At 39.7% G+C, this 26,529-nt stretch overlaps 1 protein-coding gene across 1 annotated transcript in view; it reads right to left on the bottom strand.

Annotated features, from left to right (window-relative positions):
- Positions 1-1,564: 1,564 nt before the first annotated feature.
- DGD2 (digalactosyl diacylglycerol deficient 2) overlaps positions 1,565-26,529 on the bottom strand; it is a 227,703-nt gene continuing 202,738 nt past the window's right edge. Inside the window, exons 4-5 of the mRNA XM_089373268.1 lie at positions 2,535-2,884; positions 1,565-2,393 (exon numbers count right to left, since the gene is read on the bottom strand). Of these exons, the coding sequence (XP_089229394.1) occupies positions 1,868-2,393; positions 2,535-2,884 (876 nt within the window). The 3' untranslated portion in view covers positions 1,565-1,867. The remainder of the gene's footprint in view (positions 2,394-2,534; positions 2,885-26,529) is intronic.

Below are 26,529 nucleotides of genomic sequence, written 5' to 3'. Positions count from 1 at the left end.
CGTAAAACGACTATTAATCGCCCACATAAAAAAACAAAAAAAATCAATTCAACCATAAATAAAATATTTCAATGTCCAGTTTAAGTAAAATATTTCAATATCATATATATATATATATATATAGCAATTAAAAGTTCTTATGGTGTTACTTAAGTCGAATTCCACTAGCACAACTGGATTTCAAGGGTTTTGTTCCATAAGGTGGCCAGGATTCGAAAATCGCTGTAATTAAGAGGAGACACCAAAACAAACCCAGCCATGTGAAAGGTTTGTGTGGCCCTGGGTGTGATCCTTGAGTGATTTTGACGGCTTAGATGCCGCTATGTCATGGTTTCTTAGACCATCGGCTAGTCCCATGAAATACATACGTGCTACCAAAAACAATTGGTATTGAGTATAAGGGGGGTCTAATTCCTTCCATGCCATTGCTCAACATGGAGTTGACAAATGGTGTATATATATATGTGTGTGTGTGTATAAAGCACTGGAGTAAACCCATCTTAACTTTGGAGTAATCTTTTTCTTTAAATCAAAATAATTGAGAAATTATTTGCATTTGAAGGGATTTGATCACTTTAAACACAAGATAAATCCATTACTAAAATGGATCTAGTCTAGTTAACAATCACTTAAAATGCCTGTCATTTATACCATCTCATAAAAAAAATTGAGTGATCATGTTTATAGATCTCTATAAAATATTTCACAAGAAATACATGTATCTGTTTGATATATAGTTAACGGATATGGTGCTTGTTATCTAAAAAGTAAAACATGTATTACATGACAAGATTTATAAAGAAATCACCCAATTGCACTAGACATCTGATTCTTGCCTGACACAAAAATTAGTGCTATAGTTGTTGGATTTTCACACGCACTTCATTGGGAATTGATCATGTGGACTAACTGCCACTCTGGGATCTACTTTGGTACCACTCAAAAATGTAATGATAATGGTTTGGAAGTTTACTAGAGCCTGTGGGTTTTGGTGTAACGGAACACCTCAACATGGTATCAGAGACATGGTCCAAGTTCGATTCCCCGATTTGCATTTGGGGATGTTGGATTTTTACACACCTTATTGGGAATGGACTAACCGCCACTCTGGGATCTACCCTGGGACGACTCAAAAAGGTAATAATAATGGTTTTGAAGTTTACTAATGCCTGCGGGTTAACCTCAAAAATAGTTTGTAGAACTGGAAACCTTCCAGACTATATTAAAGATGTAATTTGTTGTATTAAAGATGTAATTTGTTAATATTCAACTGAAAATCTATTTTTTTTCTAGATTCAGATATGTTTAGTTCACTCAAATGCTAATCCTACATGTATGGTACACAAATGATTAAATGAAGAAATAGAAAAACAACAGCTTTCCCAGTTAAATTGTTCCAGTCAAATGGAAATCGATATCATTCTTATTGGTATGAGGAGGTGTGCATGAGAGAACAAAACGATCATTGCTGTTGCTTGTAGTCTATGTACTTTACACGTGAAGTAAACCTGCCAGGTAAGACAGTTTTCATATTAGCACATTCAAATTCCTTTGAAATACCGTATAAAAAAATGGAAATGCTATTAAATGAGACCGAAAAAGACCTGAATGAAATATTAGTATCCATACATTAGCAGTTGATAAAATGCACGGAGGTGATCTACAACCTATACACTGTTCATATTCATGTAGTTTCTTCATTTTTACATCTCGTAGTCCCAATGCCATAGGGGACCGCAACAGTAAGAGTCTAATCTTGAAATCCATAAACCCAGAAGAGCAGATGGAGACATACTTAATTGACATATAGAACTTAGGTATTATAATTACACTTAGAAGCACAAGAGCATCGGTATATAGCATATTATCAGCCATGTACATGTCGTTTCACAAGTGGGAGTAAACCCAAGTCTCGACACTGTTCTTCATCTGGGTACAATGAACCAGGGATGGCACCAAATGCCAGACGGGCAGCTTCAATGCCAGATGCAAGATAATGGGTAAACGCTAGCCCATCTTCCACATATTGCTTAAGGTTAGTCATTGACAACGACAATTTTCCTTTTCCACGAGATGGCACTACAGGTAAATGTTCAGCATTTCCTCCTATAAAATCATCCAACCCCGAGCAGCTAATGAATCTGTCTGTCGCAGCTTCCCATGATAAAACGTATTGCTGATCGCTGGTCAGTGGCAAAGGTTCAGAAGACATGGCCTGTTTCACCTTCACTACAAATTCTTTTGAATCCCTGTATGTTAGGCAATTTGGAAATGATTTGAAGAACTCATTAGATGGATGGTCAGCGCACACAACTATTTTTCCCATGGCAAGTGCTTCTGCTGTAGTTGTACAAACTACATCACTGACACTAGGATTTATAAACACCTTGTAGCTGCGAGACCAAAATAAGAAAAACACAAAGTTAGGACAAGACTGCAGAAGTTCTTTCAGTAAATCGGAAATATCGTAAGACAAAACCGAAATTGCAATGCTATAACGATTTTATGAAAATATAGTATTTACAGAACCCTACCCGTGAAGCGATTCATCAGCATGATCAATCCCCGGATTAAAATTTATAGCCAAGCCTAATTTATGAGCTGTTTCTTGGACTTCTTTTGAATCTTCCCCACTTCCAAAGACATCCACTTGAAAGCCTTCTAGGTCATTCTTATGCATGGCTAACAAATTAACCAATTCTCTATAGCCTTTACCCCACAGCATTTTCCCAATGTAATATGCTCCCTTCGGAAAAACCTCAAGACCATGTTCTTTTTCAGTGACCTTCCTCTGGCCAATCTCAAGGAACATTGGGTTGACACCATGCACATTGCAGACTATGGATTTTGGAAGATCCTGAGTAGCACTAGATAACCGGATCACCTGAATGCAAACACAATATCAATTCAACCTGTTCACATGCCTTCCGGTATGATTATGTATGGTTGAATGATCACTTTATTATCATATAAAAATTCAAATGACGTCAGGAAAGCTTGTAATGAAATTGCAATTTTCATTTAGAATCAGTGTTGCAGCTAGGAAAGGATCTGAGTTGACTTGTTTTTAAACTTCCCAAATAATGATTAATTTTCAATCGTGCCAACGCCAATTCCTTTATTCTCAAACTCCATTTAGTCGTTGCACTTCAATTTGTGTTATCTACCAATTCTAAATACGATGTTTTTCGAATCTAACAAGACTGATACCTTTAAAGCATGTACATTTCCAAAAAAGAGTTAACAAAATATGTTAGTTTTCATCCTGCCAACGTTAATTCCTTTATTCACAAACCCAATCCAGTCATTGCACTTCAATTTGTGTTATCTACCAATACTAAAATATGATGTTTTGGAAACCTGCCAAAAACCAATCCCTTTAAAGCATTTACATTCCATTTACAATGACCCAATTTGGTGATACCAATTTATGTGTTACTCACCATTGTTGTGAATCAATTATTTTTTATTAATCTCTTCTCCAATTTAGTGAAATGTCACAATATTCTTATCTTAAATGGTCTCCCGTGTTTTCCAAACTCCTAATGGTTTCACATGTTTCACTCATGATGGTGGTGGTGCAAGTGTAGTCAACAATGTCATGTCCAATTGGGAGTTGGTTCCCCACATTCAGCACCTTACAGTCTCCCCCACCTCTTGCAGACCATTCTATCATGGCTTCTCCCTCTACAATTTCCCCATTGTTTCCCCACTTGGGCCACCTTGCACTAGCATCCATTTCAATGAGGACACAACTAACAATTATACCTCCTGTCTTCACCAATTGCTGCTACCCCTTGCTCACATTTTGTCCCCTGATACAACTTCAGCCAAATACAAGCTCATCTCCAAAGCCATACAGGATGCCACTATAGACTCTTACTCTCACATCATCTAGCACCTCTCCTATGCTACCAAACCCGACCTCTATCCCAGCTAACATTTATACCTCCTGTCTTCACCAGTTGTTGCTACCCCTTCCTCGCTTTTTGTCCCCTAATACAAATTCGGCCAAATACAAGCTCGTCTCCAAGGCCGCATACGGGATGCCACTATAGACTCTTATCCTCACACCATCTATGTTAAAATTGGCAACTAGGGCCAAACTCCATGTGGGTCATCTCAATTATGGCAGCTGATATTTTTCTTGGACTCCTCTCATCGAGAGGTGTAGGATTTATCTAAAGATAATCCGATTCTTATAAGTATTCATGGAGTTATGAATTTATGTGTTATAAGACAATTCGTCAAGGTTGTCCAGCAACCAAATAACCCCCACATGTGCTCAACATTTTAGTATAAAAGGAGATGACTTGAGAGTCATTTCACACAGACTTCACTCTTGATTTCTCTCAACTCGCTTTCGATTTTAGTGGAAGCGAAATCTTGGAGAGGAAGCCCTAATGGAGATCAGATCTCAGCCATGGAAGGAACCTCTACGTTGCCCTAAAGAAGCCCTAACGTTGCCCTAAGGAAGCCCTAGACGCAGTCCTAAGGAAGCCCTAGCTGCAATCCTAGAATACCCTAGACGTAGTCATCTAAATGAGGTTTGTTCACACTAGGGTAGGCCACATTTCATAAGGGAAATTCTGGGCCAGATTTGAGGATGGTTAGGGACGGTTGTGTGCCCTAACCAGTCCCAGAAATTACATCAGTAATGAAGTGACAAACATCAGCGTTTGTATGGTGTGTTGGCAGCAAAGGAAGATGGGACAACAAGGTCACATGGTGCAGCAAAGGAAGATGGGACAGCAAAGTCACATGATGCTGCAAACACAAATGGAACAAGAAGCAATCATAGGAGTAGCAGTCACTAATAGTGGGATAACAGTGCCAGGAATGTGATAGTAAGGTGACCCATGAAGTTTGAATGCATGATAGTGTAGCAAGATGCATGGACAACATGATAGCAATGATGGCATGGTACAACAATGTTACAATGATATCATGATAGCAACAATGTTACAGTGATGGCATGGTACATCAATGTAACAATGGGTCAGCAACAAAGGCATGCTAACAATGAAACAACAGTATGGTAAGCAAGGTGCAGTAAGCACATGGTGGCACGCATGTTGCATGGGACAATATGGCAAACATGGTGCAACAATGGCACATGATGCAGTACAACGATGGGTACAATCATGATTGAGGAAGCATGATGAGATGCAACATAGTGATGATGAGGTGCAACACAATGATAGGTGAAGGAGTCACCTTGGAGAATCAGTTGAAAACATGAGTTCATCTATGCTCATGAGTTCTTCTTAGAGATGATCTATGCTCTTATTTAAATAAGTCAAAGTGTTGACTTCTGTTGTATATGTACTATCTCTCTCTCTTTGTGCTAAACTATTGAAGAACATATAAGAATAATTGATCAAAGGTTTCCCCACATTAGGGTTTTCCCCTGGCTAGCGCCACATCTTGTTTCCTCTTGTCTTGGCTTGTCTTCTGTGATTTATGTTTATGTTCTATTTGCAATTTACTATTATGCTGATGTGATTGCTAATCTGGAAAATATATTGAGCTAACTGTGAAAATTGAAATAAATTTCTCTAAGCATAGAACATATCTAAAATTAACATGGTATCAGAGTTGAGGTGAAGACAAAGCCCAAGCAAGAGTGAAAGAGCAATCACCGAACACAGATGGGAAAGGACAAAAGGCTCAATGGGTCTCTCATCCCTCTTCAAATTCACCAAGGGTGAAGTCGAAGCAGAGAACATTATCATAATGGCTTAATGGAAGCTTCTGATGGCCTACCTAAAGATCACTTCAATGAGAAGTATGGATCTAAGGGTGGAAAGAAAGACAAACGCCTTGTTTGTAATAAGTTCGGCCATTATGCGAAGGAGTGTCCGAATGGCAGGGACACATCTCTTGATCAAGATAACAATCATTCCAGGGACATCTTCAATGATCGAAGGAATGACAAGTAATGTAGGACATCAAGGAAATGACCGACTTTTCAAAGAAAGCAAGGAACCCCAGGTATGAAGAATCAAATGTTGTTTCTGATAAGATAAAGAAGCGTTATCTTGTATTGGCCCTCTCCTTCAGATTCTGTGGGAATATGGCTTATTGATTGTAGTGCTTCAAGGCACTTCATCGGATAGAAGGGTGATCTCTCTAATTTCGTAGAGATGGAAACAATTGTGGGATTATACTTGGAGTCGATGCCACCTATCCTGGAAAGGGTGTAGGCAATGTTACCCCTCAATTGAATGAGGGTAACGCAATTCATTTACAGAATCTCTTTTTTGTACTTGATCACAAGAAGACCCTGGTGTCCATTTCGGAAATGGAAGTCAAAGGTTTCAGGGTGGCATTCATCGATGGAAAGGTACGTGTTTGAAAATAGAATTTTCAAAGGTGCTCTTTCTCATGGGTCCAGGGTTGGCAATTTGTATCAAGTTGTAGGATGGTCCATTGGGGATCATGTCAATTGACATATCTCATCTATAACACCGAAGGTCTACTTATGGGAACCTACCCGATGTGAGTCAAATGGTGACAGGGATGCTTGAATTCAAGAAGAGCATGAAGGTACATGTCTGAGATGTACCAGAGGAAAATCTTACAAGGAGACCATTCCCCTCATGTAGCAGGTCCACTGGTTTGGAACAACCCGAGGGGTTTGAGATTCATGATCGGTTATCTTATGTATGCAGGTGGAAGAAAGCCCTGTATGGCTCGAGGCAAAACACCCCGGGCTTAGTATGAGAGGATTGATAGCTGTCTGATGACGCTGAGATTCACTAGGAGAGAAGCCAATCCAAACCATTGCTTGAAGGTTGTGGATGATAGACCTCTCATACTAGCACCTTATGAGGACGACCTCTTTCTGACAGGTGCAGATCCTCTCATTTGCAAAAGTAAGAGGGAGTTGGATTCCGTTTTGGAATGGTAAACTGCAAGCCCGTGACTACCTCGATGGAGCTTAACTTTCAGAAGTTATGTGATAGTGATGCCGGACCAAATTTGGGAAATGCCTCTAAGTTTCATAAACTCATTCGCACTGATGTTCTTGGTGAACTTTCGTCCAGATATATGTTTTGCAGTTAGCAAGCTGAGCTCATATTTGGTTGAGCCTCACTGGATTGGTGCCAAGAATCTTCTGAGATATCTTCGGGCCACAATCTCTCATGGATTGAGATACACTGCCGGAAATGTGAAGTTGCGTGATTATTCGAATGTTGACTGGGTAGACAATGTGGAGGATCGCAAGAGCACTTCTGAGTGTTGGTTCTCTTTAGGTTCTGCTTCGATATCCTGGATGAGCAGGAAGCAAAAGACGGTTGCTTTGAGCACCGCTGAGACCGAATACATAGCTACGAGTATGATCTCGTGTGAAGTTGCCTGGTTGTGGAAGCTCTTTAGTGAGCTGTTTGTACACATGATGGATACCACTGTGATCTTCTGTGTCAACCAGGGGGGATTCGATTGTTGAGGAATCCCGTATTCTATGATTGCTCCAGCATATAGACATCAGATACTACCTTATCTGGGATATGGTACGTCGATGAGCGAGGAGGCTCCATCGCATTGAGACTGATGTACAGGTCGCAAACATTCTATCGAAGCCCCGGGAAAGGTCAAATTTGTGACTTTCCCGAACGACTTGGAGTCGTTGAGAGACCCTCTTATGAGGGTCCTGCATGATGCATGCATTAAGCTCTGGGAGCTCCGAGGGCTTGGGGTACTTCTTGGAGCAACAAGCGACCATAGGGCGATTCACCCTCCCCTAATGGTGCGTTGTGTACAGGGTGAATGGCTCAGCCTTCCCCTGTGATACCCCGTGGTGACTTAGGGACAGGATGAGTGGTTCTCCTGTCGAGGCATCCTACCCATGCAGTTTGGGACTCATGGGAAGTACCTCTCATCTGGCCAATGAGCAGGGAAATGGGGTTAGGGACCATAGTAGTACTATCGATGGACGCATCGTTGTATCTATCGTACTCCCTATGCTAGGATGACGTCCATTGATTTGGGATCAGTATGAGTGGTTTGAGACACTCTCTTGTGATATTGATCTGGGATCAATATGAGTGGTTTGAGACACTCGCTTGTGATATTGATCTGGGATCAATAAAACTGACTTCGGGTCAGTAAGAGTGATATGACTCACTCTCTTGGCACTGATTTGGGATCAGTAAGAGTGGTACAACACACTCTCTTCATATGGAACTGACTTCGAGTCAGTAGAGAATGGTGTGAGACATTCTCGATCAATTCTTCTTCTTCATGGTTCAGCAAAGCAGTGCAGGGCACTGATGGCAGAGATAGTACAGTTTGGCAGATGGATCAGCGGATGGAGTTCTCCCTAGTTGAGAGGGAATGTTAAAATTGGCAACTAGGGCCAAACTCCATGTGGGTCATCTTATTTATTGCAGCTAATATTTTTCTTGGACTCCTCTCATCAAGAGTTGTAGGATTGATCTAAAGATCATCCGATTCTAATAAGTATTCATGGAGTTATGAATTTATTTGTGTTATAAGACAATTCGTCAAGGTTGGCCAACAACCAAATAACCCCCACATGTGCTCAATGTTTTAGTATAAAAGGAGATGACTTGAGAGTCATTTCACACACACTTCACTCTTGATTTCTCTCCACTCGCTTTGGGTTTTAGTGGAAGAGAAATCTAGGAGAGGAAGCCCTAATGGAGATCAAATCTCAGCCAGGGAAGGAACCTCTACGCTGCCCTAAAGAAGCCCTAACGTTGTCCTAAAGAAGCCCTAGACGTTTTCCTAAGGAAGCCCTAGACACTATCCTAAGGAAGGCCTAGCTGCAGTGCTAGAATACCCTAGATGCAGTCATCTAAAGGAGGTCTGTTCACACTAGGGTAGGCCGCATTTCATAAGGGAAATTCTGGGCCAGATTTGAGGACAGTTAGGGACTGTTGTGTGCCCTAACCAGTCCCAAAAATTATAGCAGTAATGAAGTGACAAACAACAGCTTTTGTATGGTGTGTTGGTAGCAAAGGAAGATGGGATAGCAAGGTCACATGGTGCAGCAAAGGAAGATGGGACAGCAAAGGAAGATGGTGTTTCAAACACAAATGGGACAACAAGCAATCATAGGAGCAGCAATCACTAATAGTGGGACAACAGGAATGTGACAGCAAGGTGACCCATGAAGTTTGAATGCATGATAGTGCATCAAGACGCATGGGCAGCATGATAGCAATGATGACATGGTACAACAATGTTACAATGACAACATGATAGCAGCAGTGTTACAATGATGGCATGGTACAACGATGTAACAATGGGTCAGCAGCAAGCATGCTAACAATGAAACGTCAATATGGTAAGCAAGGTGCAGTAAGCACATGGTGGCAAGCATGGCGCAGCAAGCACATGGGACAATACGGCAAACATGGTGCAACAATGGCACATGATGGTACATGATGCAGTACAGCGATGGGTACAATCATGATTGATGAAGCATGATGGGATGTAGCATAGTGATGATAGGTGCAGCATGGTGTAACACAGTGAGGTGTAGCATGATGACGAGGTGCAGCACAATGATAGGTGAAGGAGTCACCTTGGAGAATCAGTTGAAGCAGCATGTATTCAACTGAGTTCAACTATCTCATGTATCATCTTCTTAGAGATGATCTATGCTCTTATTTAGATAAGTCAAAGTGTTGACTTTTGTGTATATGTACTCTTTCTCTCTCTCTCTCTTGAACTATTGAAGAACATATAAGAAGAATTGATCAAGGGTTTCCCCACATTGGGGTTTGTCCCTGGCTAACGCCACATCTTGTGTCCTCTTGTCTTGGCTTGTCTTCTGCGATTTATGTTTATGTTCTATCTGCAATTTACTATTATGCTTATGTGATTGCTAATCTGGAAAAGATATTGAGCTAACTATGAAAATTGAAATAAATTGCAATAAGCATAGAACATACCTAAATTTAACAATCTAGCACCTCCCCTATGCTACCAAAACCAACCTCTATCCCATGAACCATTGGTACGATGAGTGTAAAATCCTTCATAGGCAATTCTAGTTGACTCTATCTCATGAGTCCCCTTATGTTCCCCACTTCGAAAAGCTTACCAATATCTCCTTTATTGTAAAAGGTGAGAAGTTCCTTTCCATTAGGCAATGTGAGCTTCGAGAAGCAGTCTTCCATTCACCAGATACTTTTTGGTTTACTCCTTTCCCTAGACAAATTTCTCTCCTACTTGATTTAGATTCTCAACCCATTTTCTCTCATACTACCTCTTTTACAACATCTCAAGGAAACCTCCAATCCACATCCTTACCCACTCCTTGTCATAGATTTTGTAATATCCCTAATAGAAATTTGAACAGTCGATACCATAAATAAACTTGAACAGCAAAATGAATGTAAATAGACAAAACCAACAAATAATACACAAATAGGTGTTGATAAAATCACTAAGCCATTTTATTAATCCACTGAAAAGAGTACATCAATATGAAGGAATACTGGAACCTGAGCTTGCCAAGCAAGCATAGCAAAACCCAAAAAAATATCTCTAACCAAACTGATGAATGGCTCTGGCAATGATTTAGATGGCCTAGTGAGAAGACTGCTGCAAACCAGCTACGACAAAACTGCTCTCTCCAAACTCCACTAAAGCACTGTGAAATTTATGAGTGGCATCTCCTCAAGAGTGTTGGGTTTCTTCCAACACCCACTAGCACACCCGAGGGTTTTCGTCTTGAAGCTACCAATGAAGTAGAGAACCGGATTCACAACCTCTCATACAAGAAGTAATATCAAATCCAAGATGTCCTCTAATGGTCTCCTCCTCCAAGATGACCCTCTAGAACCTCCAATTTTATTATTATTTTAATCATGGACCACTTCCCCTCTTTTATTTCAATTCAAATATTCTTTTTAATTTGGGAAAAGGGTAAATTGGCCACCATGACTCTTCATCTCACTGAAAATCACTTCTAACCAACATGTCCTATAGATTTTCTCGTTCCGGTTCCAATGAACTATTACACTAAGGTGTTCTGCCAAGCATTCCTCCAAAAATGCCACCTTAAGCGTAATTAATTGAGTCAGGCCCATTAATAACTCAATGTTTTGAAAGTTGTCAAAATGACACAAAATTAAAGGCAAACTGTGCAGATGATGGAATATACCAAGTGAATGCCCTAGGCCCGCTAAGGATGCCAACTTGCACCTGTGACATGTCTGCAACAACTCTGAAAGTCCATCTTATCCATGCCATAATGAATACTAGAAAAAGGAACATTACAAATCCTCCCACCCCAAGATTGTTTGCCCTCAAGCAATCCAAACCTGTGGATAAGTCTGGTGGCCCAATGTAACTGAGACCTAATGCCTGGATCCCATACAAACCACTGGGTGATGGTATGCCTCTGTTTCAACCCACCATGAATGGACCCCTCAATTCCCGGATCCCACCCCAATCTCTGACTGGACCTGTCATCAATCAATCTTCTTGGATCCCAATGCCACCAAGAACAAGTATCAATGCTCCATGGCCCATGTTGTGCTATAACTCCAACCATGAGTGCTGCTCCATCGACCGTGCACCCACTCATCACCTCTCTCTAATCCAACCCTTGGCATAGAGCAAGGTCAATCTCACCATGCTGATGTTGTGCTGAAATACTGATGAGTGGCCAACCTACATCCTGCTACCAACTAGAGCATGTAGTTTCTCTCACATCTAAGGGCTCCTGCAGTGCAATGCTCCTGACTAAAAATGATACTCCATCCATAGGGTACCAACTCATGATCTCTCGCCAATCCAATGCACAGACACCTGTGTAAAAAACAAGTCTACTAGGCTGATATGGGTCCCTGCTCAAAAAGATCTGTCTAAGGAAACTTGCCCCTCGCTCTATAATAGGCAAAAGTGGGCAAGATGTGCTACAAGCCTTGTCTATGTACTCTTGGAGAGGGTTGCTCCCTGAAAGTACTACAGCTCTGCCAGCTACCTGTGCAAGTACTTGCACCTCATCAGTGGGTTGGCCGAAAGATGAATGCACCACTATCTCAAAAAGATCCACCCTCATTTCGCTGGAAACTCCACACTCCTCTAGTCTACCAACCTCCTGCAAAACTATCCCGTCAAACCCTAGCACCTCTCAAGGACATGTGTTTCCAGATACTGCCACCCTTCTAGTTGTCTGTACATCTTCTTGCTCCTCATCAATGGCTGACCCCAAGGGTGGTTGCCCATCCTCCTCCATCATGGGCTCAATATGAACCTCCCGCTGGCTCTCCCAAAAGGCTCATCATGCATACTGTGCACATCATCGTCCTCAGCTGACCCATGCTCCACCATATGCTACTCATGTTGACTCATCACTTTGACTCATCATCCTGAATGTCCCTCATAAGGTCCACTGACTGCTCATCATATAAACCTGGCCTGCTGTCAACAACTCTACATGACTCATGCTCCTCAGAGGCATCCTTGTATGAACCCATGGACTCATCCAAAGAAGAATCCTCACCCTGAAGATCAGAAGGAATCTCCAATTGCTCTACCTTTGTCATCTCCTCAATGTCACTCAAGCATGAGTGGTCAAGTCCCCAAGGTCCCTTGCAGATGAAGCAAAGTCCCTTCCTCCTCAGTTCATTCTTCCTGCATGATCCACCAAACCTTAGCAGCTCCTCCCTGGTCAACTGTCTTATGAGCAACTCAATGTTCTGCTCAACCAAACTTTCAGCTAGTTCATAAGCAACAGGTGAGACCAGTCGTTCTCTCCTCCATATGGCCAACAACTTGGCCCACAATCTCTTGCAAATGGCTTCATGGCCTCCCATAAATGAAGACAATATGGAATGCATGTTTGCCTTGACCGTGTCAGGATGTTGTTTCTGAGTGTTGAAGAAGTGTTGGAATATTTGAAGGATAAGATTATCACATTCAAGATCAAACATGACTTCGTAAGATTTAAGCATGGTCATGGCTTCTAAAATCTCGAGCTTTTTCCCCAAAGTCCCATAGTGTCATCCAAGTCCCGAAAGGTCTCTACTATCAGTTTGAAGACACCTCTCATAAGATCATCGTTGTGAGGGGGTATAGGTGCGGTCAGCTTCATAATGTTACTGAGACAGGGCGCAACTAAAAGTCTGAACGCTTCACAAGGTTCGTCCAAGAACTTGTGTTGTATGAGAGCAAGCATGGCGGGTTTTAAAGCCCAACTTAGCTTCTTCCCCTCCGACTGACCCACCTTGGAAAGGAATGAGTCTAATTTGTCCAGTTTGAAAAGGGCTTTCACTGTGACCATCATGTGTTTCAAATAAGTCCCAGGTGCAAAGATTTTGTGTCCTATTTTTTGTTTCTTCTGCAAATCTCTTGGCTGCTCATGGTTAAGAATGGCATGGATCTCTTTTGAGAAAGGTCTGTTGGCCAATTTTGTTTTCTGATCTATATTGCAGCCCATTGAGAGACTGTTGTGTTGGTGCATGAGATGTTTTAAGTACTCCATTATTACAAATCTTATCGCAATAGTGGCATACAAGACAACTGCAGTGATTCAAGACTGGACATTAACAAGCTAAGGACCCTCTGCTGATGATGTTTATACTCAATCCTACTTATGCATGTACAGTGCAATAGGCAACAATATTTCAAGTAATCCCTAGAACAAGAGATGTTCAGAGTATACCGCAACAATTCATACTCTGAGTTTAGTGTGCCTTTAAATGAAAGGTTTCATCATATAAGTGAAATGTCTACTGCTGTACGTGACTGTGCAAAATTTAATTTCCAGATGGTTTACTCATTATGTACTGAACAGGTTTTTAATCAGATGTAATCCATTCTATTGAGTCCAGAAATGAGCATGATATGCAGCAATTAAGCTATATACAGCCCCTTGCTTCCTTGGAAATTGCATGTATAGAAAGAAAGTGGGAAAGAATGAACCTGAAGTTAAAACTCTGCTAAAAGCGTTTTATATGTGTCCAATCAGCTTCACAGGATATCACAATGTTTCAACAGCTTTGACTTTGAGTTCGCTGCCAGAGCTTGAGAGTATGGTCCAGTGTTCTGTTCACCAACATCACAATGGTTCGAGCCATTTCAAGTCGTCCCCATGTGAGCGCAACACTTAGTTTGAGCCTTTGCTACGTCTAACTAAGGAAACACAATTTTCCATCACATAAATTGATATCCACAAGCTACCAGGTGCACACTTCTGAGAGTCAAGGAGTCGTGCTTTACATCCAACATGGGACAATGCGGTCTGGTTATGGCTGAGTATACATTTCCATAATTCATATGTTCAGCACAGCCAGCAACTCGTAGTCCGTAACTCAAGAGTATCTCATCAAACCAGCAGTCGGCTAATGAAGATAATAACCTGTATTATCAGCAATTCGGCCCAAAATTCATCAGTGATCCGTCCAGCTCTTGAAAGAAAGCAACCACAACTTTGAAATAGCAGAAATGTCTGCCCTTTCACACCCAAAATATTATTCTTACCATTGTAAGCTGCTACCAGTTTGTTCACAAGTGTTTAGACCTACTCTTATTCAGAGAAGATTCGATCAACTGGGAAATCTCCGTCCACAATATCAGCAACGCACTCAGCTAGAGACACCAGAAATACATGGTTTTATACCATAGTGAAATTCTGCTCCTTCAATGTTACACAACTCCTCAACAAAGTTGATACACATAGCTCTACATAGATTGGAGAAATAGGAACATCGACTCATAAGACGTCCTCTGTTCAACGACTCATTAAGAATGAGAGTCAAACTTCGGCCCTTTGGACAGAATACCTTGACCACCTTATCTTATGAACTCGAACGCTCTCTTGTTCTGAAATTTCGCTCCAATAAATGTGACTCAGCCCGAAAGATTTTGCTGACAGAATATCTAACTCCTTAATGATTCGTGCCCTCCTGTATAATAATAAAACAAGTTCCCTCACAAGAGAGTGGAGTGGGTAAGTCGGGCCAGTGCATAAGTTGTGCGCTACTCAGTGTCACATATTCTCCTGTAGAAATTTGTTGCAAGCCATCACATAAACTCCTTGTCAATTAAAATTACAACTTGACCCCCCCCGTCAATGAAGCTCTTGCCTTAACAAGTTTTGTTGGGTTCGAAACCTAAATCAAATTTTAACTACGCCTTAATGAGTTTTGTTGGGTTTGAAACCCAAATAAAATTTTAACTGACGCCAAAACAAATTTTGGCTGCCATTCTAAATTAATGTGCCACACACACCAAAAAAGGAAATGTGTTTTCGCCTTTTACGGTCCCACTTAATTCTATACCTTGGCCCTTTCTATAAAATGTAAACACTGGAATAAATTTATAAAATCACATGCCCCTTTCAAATGCTCTACGGCTCCAGTTTAGAATAAATGGGCCACCACCTAAAGAAAATTTCACTCACGGCCCTTCAAAAAGATTAATACTCACGCCAAGCCCCCTTGTAAAATTTTCACAAATGTTTTCTCGGTTTTACAAAGAAAATAATTGGGCCCTTGAAATTTGATTACCCACTAACTTCATAGTCAGCGTCCTTTCATAAAAAATTTAATTCTTCGAAATTTCTTATGCAACAAAGACACAACTTCGCAAATAATTTCCTTTTGGCACTTATGATATAAACCCTCAGGCTGGCACGATGCACAACTCACATACCATTTTAATATCTCTAATGGAAATTTGAACAATAGATACCAGAAATAAACTTGAACAACAGAACAAAATGAACATAAATAGACACACAACCAACAAATAATACACAAATAGATGCCAATAAAATCACTAAGCCATTTTATTAATCCACTGAAAAGAGTACATCAACATGAAGGAATGAGCTTCCCAAGCAAGTGGAGCAAAACCCAAAAAAAGATCTCTGACCCTACTGATGAACGACTTTGGCAATGATGTAGATGGCCCAGTGAGAACACTGTTGCAAACCAGCGATGAAAAACTGCACTCTCCAAATTTCACTGAAGAATTTTGAGATTTCTGAGTGAAATCTCATCAAGAGTGTTGGGTTTTTGTCCAACACCCACTAGCACACCCGAAGGTTTCCGTCTTGAAGCTACCAATGAAGTAGAGAACCAGGTTCTCAACCTCTCATACAAGAAGTAATATCAAATCCAAGATGTCCTCTAATGGTCACCTCCTCTTTTTTTATAAATCTGATGGACCCATTAAACCCTCCAATTTTATTATTATTTTAATCATGGACCATTTTTTCCTTTTTTATTTCAATTAAAATATTATTTTTAATGTAGGAAAAGAGTAAATTGGGCACCATGCCTCCTTAGGTCACTGAAAATCACTTCTACCCATCCCTTCCTGTAGATCTTCTTGTTCCCCTTCCAACAAGCTATTACACTAAGGTATTCAACCAAGTATTTCTCCCGAAATGCCACCTTAAGTGTAATTAATTGAGTGAGGCCTATTAATAACTTTGTTTTTTGAAAGTTCTCGGAATGCCACAAAACAAAAGACAAACTATGCGGATGATGGAATATACCAAGAGAATGCTATCAGACCTCATAAAAACTCCTCAAAACCCCTCTAGAAACCCCTAAGCCCACTGAGGATTTCAACCTGCACCTATGACCTGTCTTCCCCCAAATCTAAAAGTCCATCCTATCCATGCCATAAGGGATACAAGAAAAAATAACATTACAGATTCTCTCTTGAAAACATTAAGAGAGCCAGCGAAATATGAGCACTAGTTGGGTTGTTGATGAGGAAGGTGTTGACCACTACGTGTCAACGACCCATAGCAGTACACCCCCTTTTTCCGCAAAAGGGATAGCGCCTGATTGATGTGTTCGTGTCGTCCAGCTACCATCATCAGCTTGATCATCATCTTATAATGTAAACCCATTTTGCATGTGTATAATGTAAATCATCTCCGCAGAGCCATGTCGTGTATGTAATTACGTAGGTAGACCTAATTTTCTGGTGACAATCTACATTTCGGGAGGTTTTTTGTCTCACTGATTCATTCACGGAAGCTCGACAGAGTTTTCCTTCACCCTTACCCAAAAGCCGAATGGATTTTGTCACTGGGATCTTAGGGGAGTCATAGTATTCAAGATCGAGTCTATGTAAAAGTGATTTGGGAATAATCCTAACTATTTGGTTATGTTATTTTATTACAAATTGTTTGGCCTATTGGATTATATTTGTGTCGTAGAATTGGGTAGTCTATGAGGGTCTTTTGCAAATGGGTTTTCCCCTTGAGATGTAAAAGATGTAAAAATCATGATGTAAAGTGTCATGAGGGTTGAAAAAATAATTTATTCCCTCATAGGTTAATTAATTAAATTTTCTGACCAAAATTAATTAAAATCTTTAGCCATAAATTTAATTAATTCTAGGTCCTAGGTAAATTTAAATTTTCCGAATGCAAAATTCGTCGGTCCTTAAAAATTAAATTTTAAGAGGTCCAGGGACTAAGGTAAATTAATTATTTTGCTAAATTTTAAGCCTTTGGTCCCTGAGGTTAAGTCAAAGTCAAAATTTTGAGGAAATTAATTCAAAAATTTAATTTTTGAATTAATAAATTTTTGAATTAATTAAAATGCATTTAATTGAAAAATTCGAATTTCTTCAAGAATTTTAAATTTCGACGGATGATATTAAAAGAAATTTTGATCCTCATCAATGGTTGAAATTGCTTTGATGAGGATCACTCGAACTAGCCGTTGGAGGATTTATTTTTAAATAGGAGGTCATTTGTCAATTAATGGATCCGATCTCTGATCATGTGTTAAGCGAAAAGTTCTTATGTAAACTTTTTCAGACAATACAGAAAGACTTTGGGGTTAATCTTCGTTGGTGTTACTCTTCGTGGAAACACTGTAAGATGTATTGTTTTCATGCGTAATTTCTTTTTCCATTGATAATAGCTTCTGAAGAGTGATTTGAGTACATGTATCTTTCTCAGTCGCTGGGGTTTCAATAATAATCTAAATTCTGAACGTAATAGTAGGTATCTCTATTTGTCTGAGTTTTATTGTTGTTTTCTCAGTCTATGTTGATGGGTGAATTGAGTTTTGCAGGAAAGTCATGATTTTTTTGAGATCATCGGGCGTTTGAGGAAATTTTCAGTTTGCTAGCTCCAGATCCGTGTTTTCTGAAGAGCCTGGTTTAATTTGATCTCGGGTTTATCATAAGATATTTTTTATGGGTGATGCATGAAGGATTTTGAGCTCAACACCTTTAAATTTCAAATTTTTTTTTTTGTGTGTTAAATCGATAGATCTGGCTGTTGAGAGTCTCAGATTATCAGATTTGGGAGCGGAGTTGGACTCACACTCCCTAGATCTAATAGATCTGCCATTCAAGTACATAGATCTGTAATTATTTTCGGTTTTCTGACTTGGGTTTTTCTGGGATTTTGTGTATATCGTCTGGGTGTTTTATTGTTGTCTTATAGCTACAGATTCAAAGGAGAAATCTGTATAGAATCCGGATCTAGGCCCTAGAGGGTAAGATCTGGATTTCTAGGGTTCATCAACATCATTTTGCATGAGTATTATTCAGCCTTTTGCAGTCCAGGGGTTTAAGTTTAAAATTTTTTAATCTGGAAAAATTTATAAGGGTTCCAAAAAATTTTAGATATGCGAATTTTCATGAGAGTTTCAGGTTTACCACTTTGCTGATTGATTTGTTGGTTGGGTTTTCGTTTCACTGTGCAATTTTGAATTTTCTTTAGGCTCACAACCTTTTGCTGTTGCCTGGGGTTTTTCATTTTCGTTGCTTTTAAAGCCTGTTATCACCTCATCGCTGCGATTTCTCACCCTTTGGCATCAAATTCGTTGGTGCCATTCTGCTTGCTCTCATCGTTCAGATCCTAGCCTACAATTCTCAAACGCAGTCTCCTTTTACCCTCGAATCTGCTGCCACAACTCCATAATCTGCTCCTTTCTGCTGCCTGTAGCATCCCTTTGTCGTATTTCCCTTCTTCCTAAATGCTACAAACAACTCCACGTTCTTCCTATCTGCAACTCTCACCTTTCTTCCAACCCGCAACCTCCTCCCTTCTCGCTTTTCCTCGTTGCCTGCCTCGAACCCTCTTCCAAACCTGCATTCTCCTCACTCTTTACTGCTCTGTCAAGGTTCCAAACGCTGTTGCTTGCTGTCATCTCTATCCCTGCGACAGATTAGTAAACAAGCAGCGTACGTTGCCCATCATCCATTGGATTGCAGCTTCCTCTCCACATCCTGCCTCCATCGTTGCTGTTGACCAACCTCCTCATGTGTCCATTTCTCTGCTCCGTCCAGCCTGCAAGCTCAAGCATCCTCGGATCCTTATCCGTTGCGTGTGTCCAAACCCTTCGAGTTCTCCTCTGTTGTCGGACCTGCAGCTTCAAAACAACAATACATTTGATTTCCCTTTTGTTTATACATATGCGTTAATTTACTTTAGTTATGTTTTATATATGTTAGGTTAGATTAAGTTTTGTTTTTTATTTAATTTAATTTCATTTGTATATCCGTTTAGGTTTTGGTTTTAGTTAACCTTTTTTTTTTTTTTTTCAATTTCATGTAAACAAAAACTTTAGTTAGATTCATCAAAATTTAAAAAGAAAATTCAGGCTATTTTGATATATATATATATATTTTGGTTTTGATTTTATTATGATTTTCATTTAAAAAATCATTAAAAATCCTAAAAATCTAAAAAATTAAAAAATCTAAAAATCCTTTAAAAAAAAAATCATAAAAATTAAAAATCAGTGAAAAAATTAAAATCTAAAAAAAAAAAAAAAAACATTAAAACAAAATCTAAGAATTTTAAATTTTTTGGTGACTTGAGAATTACTAAGGAATTAAAATAAAGGGATTCATGCATTCACATGAAAAAAAAAAAATTAATGTGGCCTATGGCCCATTAAAATTTTTATTTTATTAACCCTTTTGATTTTTTTTACTTCGTCTAAGGAATAATTAAATTGTTTATCTAAAGCTCCTTGGTTTCTTTTCATGGTAATTATTCATTGGTTTCTTTTTACGGTAAGTAATTTTTCTATGTTCAAGTGCAATAAACGTTTTAAATCATATTGACTGTTGGAGAAAGTTAATTGAATCTAGATCTAGGCAGTTAATGAAATCATTTTAAATCTGGAATCTCTTGCATGTTAAAGTTTTGGGCATTTACATTAATTGTTCATGATCGTCGCTTTGCCACATCTATAAGTTTTCTCTGGATGACTTGTTATTACTTAGTCTATGGTTAATTCAATATAAAAGGCACTGGTCTGTAGTCATTTATATCTTGTAATTGTGTCTTATCTTAATCCATCTATTGTAATTGACCGAGACTTGCTTTAAATTCATCAAGTTGTTTATCATTAAAATCTCCTAGAGCCCGTGTTCCACAGGTTTTCTCATCCATTTACCTTAGGGACTACCCCCCTTGACTTGCCTAGGAGAGAGTCTAAACGGAGTGAGTAAGGATCAAGAGTGACAACCTTACTCAAAGTGTTGTTGTGGTGCCTAGACACTTTGTGCGACAACATTTTTTGGCGCCATTGCCGGGGACCGATTTATTGGGCCTTGGCTTTACGACATTCATCTTTCATCTTTCTATCATTCATTTTAGCCGGCAACGCCAACATTTTTTGGCGCCGTTGTCGGGGCATTTTATTCTCGGTGTTTCAACGACATTTCCTCATCATTTTGCCCCCCTCTCATCTTTTCCGCCATTCATTAGTCAGTCAAGCGGCACAACATTTTTTGGCATCATTTGATCTTTTCGCCACTTCATCTTTCGTCATCTCATTAATCGTTTCATCTGCACTTTTAGCACCTGGACATTTCGGTTCATTTCTTGTTTGAGTGGCGACTCCACTTATTCATCCATTATTTCTCAAACAAGAATCCCTCCCTTATATCCAGTTGTTTTTGCCTTTTGGGTCCTAGAGCTAGATTCATTTTCAAGTGGTGACTCCACTTCTTTCATTTCTTACAAGAATTTCTACTAGAAGCTCACTTCTTGTTGATCTCTTGATTTTCTTGAACAGGGATCTCTCTCTAGCATCCATTTGGTCCCTCCTTATCCCTTCAAGTAGGTCATCATGGATGATTCATTTACCCCATGTCATTTTACTGATTTTTTCCATGATATACCGGAAGAGGCCATTCATAAATTGCCTTTGTTCTCGGGTGGTGATTCAATCGCTGTTAGAAAGAATCTACGCAGGGTTTCTCATACAATAATCAAATATTGTAGTTCTCCCCAGTATAATCATGAAGATGTCAAAATGCGTCTGTTTGCCTTTTCTTTAGAGGTTGATGCTTTGAATTGGTTTCATAATTGTCCTGAAGATTCTTTTGCTTCTTTACAAGACATTGTCAATGCTTTTACAGATAGATATGGTGATCAAGGTAGCTCGCCTTGTGCCCCTAACATTGTGCAACAGAATGAGAGTGATCTTGTAAAGGATCCAGCTGTCAATGAAAGATTTCAAGACAATTCTCCATATCAGAATGTGCCATCCACTTGTACCGTTGCAAGACAAATCCATGACAGTGGAAAAACAGGGACAAGTTGTCAAATCAGTGTCGATAATGAAAGGGAAAATGATAAGCAAATTATAGAAGAACTAACGCAGCTAGTAAAAAATATGGAGCTTAATCAAGAAAAATTTATAATTGATTACGTCAAGGATATGAGAACTTTGTACACTCAACTGGAAAAACGTGATGAGGAGATGGAAATCATGAAAATTAAGCACTCTGATCACGTAGCCACCGTAGTAGAAAAGTGTGCTCAGAATATGGAGGATATGAGGACCGACATGCAGAGTCAGCATGCTAAGGAATTGGAAACCATGAAAGTCAATCATGACAGGGAAATTAATTCTATGCAAAGCAAGTTATTAGCCCTAGAGGAAAATATGACGATCATGGAATTTAATCATTCAAATCACGTGACTGCCATGGAAACAAGTTATCAAGAAGAAATAAGTTCGATTCAGAACAGATTGTCAACTATGGATGAAGAAATGACCATCATGAGATTCAATTATAATAATCAGTTAGCTATCATACAAGCAAATCAGAGGAAAGAGATAAACTCTATGCAACATTGCTTGATGACCATAAAAGCAGATAATGACAAAGTTATAAAAAATATGGAAGCTGGTCAGATGTCTTCAAAATAAGTTATTGACCATGGAGGAAAACCGTGCCAAGGAAGATAGTGCTATGAAGGTCGAACACTCTACCCAGATGGATGCCATAACAATACAGGTACAAAAACTTCGGCATCAGTCAAAAGATGAAAGAAACAAAGAAACGTCAATAGATCATAAGCCTCCTTATCTGCTACAGCAAGCCCCATCTTATTATGAGGAGGTCATTTGTTCCATTGAAAAGTGGCTAATTGAAGGTGACCTGAATAAAACAGAAATTGATAAGAATCAGATGCATAATGAAGAAAACATGTCATGCATATCTTACATACTTCATCTGAGAGTTTTGAAGCAAATTGTTCCACATCATCAGTGATACAGCCTGCCACAAAGAAAAGACACAAGAGAAAAAGAATGAGAAAGTGATTTGATGCATCAGATGGCCGTGAGCAGCTTGATTTTCAAATAGGAAGAAGTCCTACCATGTGCAGGATTGGACATGGCACATCTGACAAACAACCAACAGATTTGCCTGAAAGCATGCAAATGCTCAGTATGCACTATATTGAACACATCTGATGCCATGGGGTGTCCTTTGTATTGTATTTCTAACCCTACACCTTGTCATTTCAGCGTTTCATTTCGGTTTTAGGATTAGATTTATTTTTCATGTTATAGTTAATAAATGAAGAGCTTATATCTTTCTTGTGCTTAATGTTATATGATGATTTTGGATGGACGCTACTTATGTTAAATTGTGTGTTGCATGGATGCAATTTTTGGATTCTCACATTCCTCCAGTGCAACAACGTGTCCCCAAGTAGAGCCAGATGTTGACCACTACGTGTTAACGACCCATAGCGGTACACCTCCTTTTTTTGCAAAAGGGATAGCACATGATCGATGTGTTCGTGCCATCTAGCTATCATCATCAACTTGATCATCATCTTATAATGTAAACCCATTCTGCATGTGTATAATGTAAATAAACTCAGCAGATCCGTGTCGTGTATGTAATTACCTAGGTAAACCTAATTTTCTGGTGACGATTTACATTCTGGGAGGTTTTTTATCTCACCAATCCATTCTCGGATGGTCGACAGAGCTTTCCTTCAGCCTTACCCCAATGCCGGAATGGATTTTGTCACAAGGATCTTAGGGGAGTCCTAGTGTTCTAGATCGAGTCTATGTAATCCGAATTGGATCCTAGAACACTCTCTAAGTTTTCATGAACTCTTAAAATTATGCCAAAGTTTCAAAGTCTTATAAACATCAAACTTATCAGAGATATCCTCGAAACAGTTGCAATTTGTGATCAGTGCGGAGCAACGAGGACCCTCGGTCAAATGCGCAGGCCGTCGGCTCATGGTAACGCGCGCTACCACAAATTAGCAAAACCAAAGGTCAAATTAAGAAACGAGTAGTTTTTGATATGCTATTAGCGACAAGTCGCATATCGTCGGGCAGATCCCTCAAAGAAGGAAAAAGCCCCGAGCGCCCGCACCGAAAAGTTATAAAATGTAACGGATATCACGTCGATTCCGTCAGAGGCGGGGTCCCACAAAAACCAGCAGAATATCGGAAGGGCTTCGAGCGGTAAGCGGTTTCAACCGAGTCCCGCCCGATGCCACACAATGGGTGCCACGCGTCTGGCGGAAGAGAGAGAAAACCGCTCACATCGGACGAATAAACATCATGTTACTTATCCGCCCGATATGGATGATGACTGTTGGATCTGGAGGCTCCAGATCAACAGCGGAGATGCGTTCCGATGGATGACCAGATTTGACGAGGTAAACAAGCAGAGTTGTATAAGATTTGAAGTCCGACATGGACGATGCGTTGGCAAAAAGTCATGTTTCGCGGGCATTCTTGGAGTTAACGGAATAAACGGTCGTTTTGAAAACGTCCAAGAGAACTGACACTCAGTTCGTTACGAAATAGGTGGCCACCTCCCTGTGAGGCGTTATACAGTGATGATTACGCAGAACAAAGGGATTCAGACAGATAGAGGCAGGGAAACCGGAAAGCCGGGAAGCGGAAACGAACAGTCAGAAAGCAGATTGGCTTTAAAGCCACGAACTGACAGAAAGAAGAAAAGTTAGACGCAGAAAGCTAAGAGCAGAGAGAAGAAGTCGAGCTGACCTGTAGAAGCAAAAAGGCAACATCGAGCCAAATAGAGCCAGAGAGAGTCAAAGAGTCTGTGTACTCCAGAGAAGGCTTGAGAGGTTCAAGCGAACTCCTCTGTATATGTCTGTAATGTATGAGTTTCAGATTGGGCTCATACTACTATGACCAATAGAGGTTGAGTTTCAGTAAGTAGAGTCTGTGTACTCCAGAGACTTGGGGGATCCAAGTATAGTCTTGCTGATTTATATCTGCTGTGTGAGACTCAAATTGAGCTCACTGTTGTAGAAACTCTGCTTTTGAAAACATAATAGAGAGGCCACCACTGAAGGCTGGACCGGGAAGCGTAGCCCAAGAGTATTGCGTGAACTCCTTATTAAACTTCTTGTGTTTACATGTTTGGCTATTATGTTTTCTCTAACTGCTTCAGTGTCTGTGTATTTCGCAATCTTATCGATCGTTGCATAAAATAACATAGGCACATCCATGCACATGAGTCTGTAATACCTTAATTGTTTGTCTTAGATCAATATCAGATCAAGTGGTATCAGAGCTCTAGGTTACTAAGGTTAACAAGCTTGTGCTGAATTTTTGTTGAATGATAACTAGATCAAAGCTTAAATTAGGAGAAAGAGAATTGGTTGAAGCTAACCCAGAAATTGGAAGAGTCTACCCTAAGAGGAAAATGTCAAAGAAAGTCCCTTGGAATCAGACTCCCAGTTCATGGATAGTTTCATGACCATGAGAACCATGGTAGAGGAAATGTATAGAGAATTTAAGAAAGGTAGAGATGAAGATTCATCGAACTCCAAACAAGATAAAAGAGCAGAAGAATCTCTCCCCCATGAACATTCTAAAGGCAAAGGGAAAGAAGAAAAACTTCGCACACCTTCTAATAGCCCTGAAAATAAAAAGAAAACATCTTTGATTAAATTAGATGTTAAATTTGATTTGCTAATATATGATGGAGAGTTGAATGCAGAGAAGCTGGATAATTGGATTAGATAGATTGATGTATATTGCAGGGTGCAGAGCATTGATTCAGACAAGAGTAAGATTCAGCTGGCCAGCCTACGCCTTGGAGGCACTGCCTTGGTATGGTGGGAAGGCAAGACACACGCTGACATGAAGAAGCATGGTAAAATTCTTTCTATCTGGAGTGAATTTGTTTCTGCAATTAAAAAACAGTTCTATCCACTAGCTTATATGCAGCAAGCCATGATGAGTTGGCAAACTCTTCGACAATTAAAGGGGCAAAGTGTACAAGGCTACACCCAAGAATTTAGGAAAAGAGCTTTGATTCTAGGAATTTCTTTAGACTCACCTGAAACTCTGCTGAAGTATATAGGTGGTCTACACAGCTATTTAAAGCACACCATTCTCATGTTTAATCCCACTAGCATAGATGAGGTATCTGTTCAGGCTACACATCTAGAGGCTAGAGGCAAGAATGTGAACCCAGAAGTTGGGGGATCATCAAAACCCACTGCAAGAAAGAATAAGGAAAAGAGAAAACAGAAATGGAAAGAGAGGAAGACAAATATTGTACAAAAGACCAAATCTTCATGCACTCACTGCAAGAAGGATGGGCATGATGATGAACACTGCTGGATTCTGCATCCAGAGCTGAGGCCCAAGAAGTACGATGACAAAAAGAAGAACACTGTTGCAGTTATTCAAAAAGATTTGGGGTCAGACTCGGGGAATGAAACAACAATCATAGCCACAGGTATAAAAGGTAAAAATTCTGAAGCATATACTAGTAATTCTGCACAATCCACTGATAACGAAGAAAATGAGAGGAAAAGACATGAACTTTTTCATATTAGAGTTATTTCCAAGCATCAAAAGATTGATACTTTGCTTGATAGTGGCTCACAAGTAAATTTAATTTCTGAAGCAATTGTAAAGAAATTGGGATTACTAGCCACACCTCACAAGAAGCCATATCCATTAGGTTGGTTATGTGATAAAGCAAAGATTTTGTTATTGGCCAAAAATGCATGAAACAGTTTCTAAATATGTAAGAGGGTGTACCATGTGTGCTAAAAGCAAGCCTAGCAATAGAAAACTAGGTTTATACACCCCACTACCAGGTCCTTCTCATCCTTGGGAAAGTGTTTCCATGGACTTCGTTGGGGGACTGCCTAAATCTAGAAAAGGTCATGACTATTTATATGTTATTGTGAATAGGTTCAGCAAATTGTGTATTTTAGTACCCTGTAAAAAATAGATTACAGCTGAACAAACTGCAAAATTGCTCTTTCAGCATGTATGGTTTCATTTT

The sequence above is a fragment of the Pinus tabuliformis genome, chromosome 8 (genome assembly GCF_031772625.1).
Source record: "Pinus tabuliformis cultivar Carrire ecotype Pingquan chromosome 8, CPIR1, whole genome shotgun sequence".
Classification (NCBI taxonomy): domain Eukaryota; kingdom Viridiplantae; phylum Streptophyta; class Pinopsida; order Pinales; family Pinaceae; genus Pinus; species Pinus tabuliformis.
The sequence above is the reverse complement of the archived record's forward strand: the minus strand, read 5'-3'. Positions and strand labels throughout refer to the sequence as shown.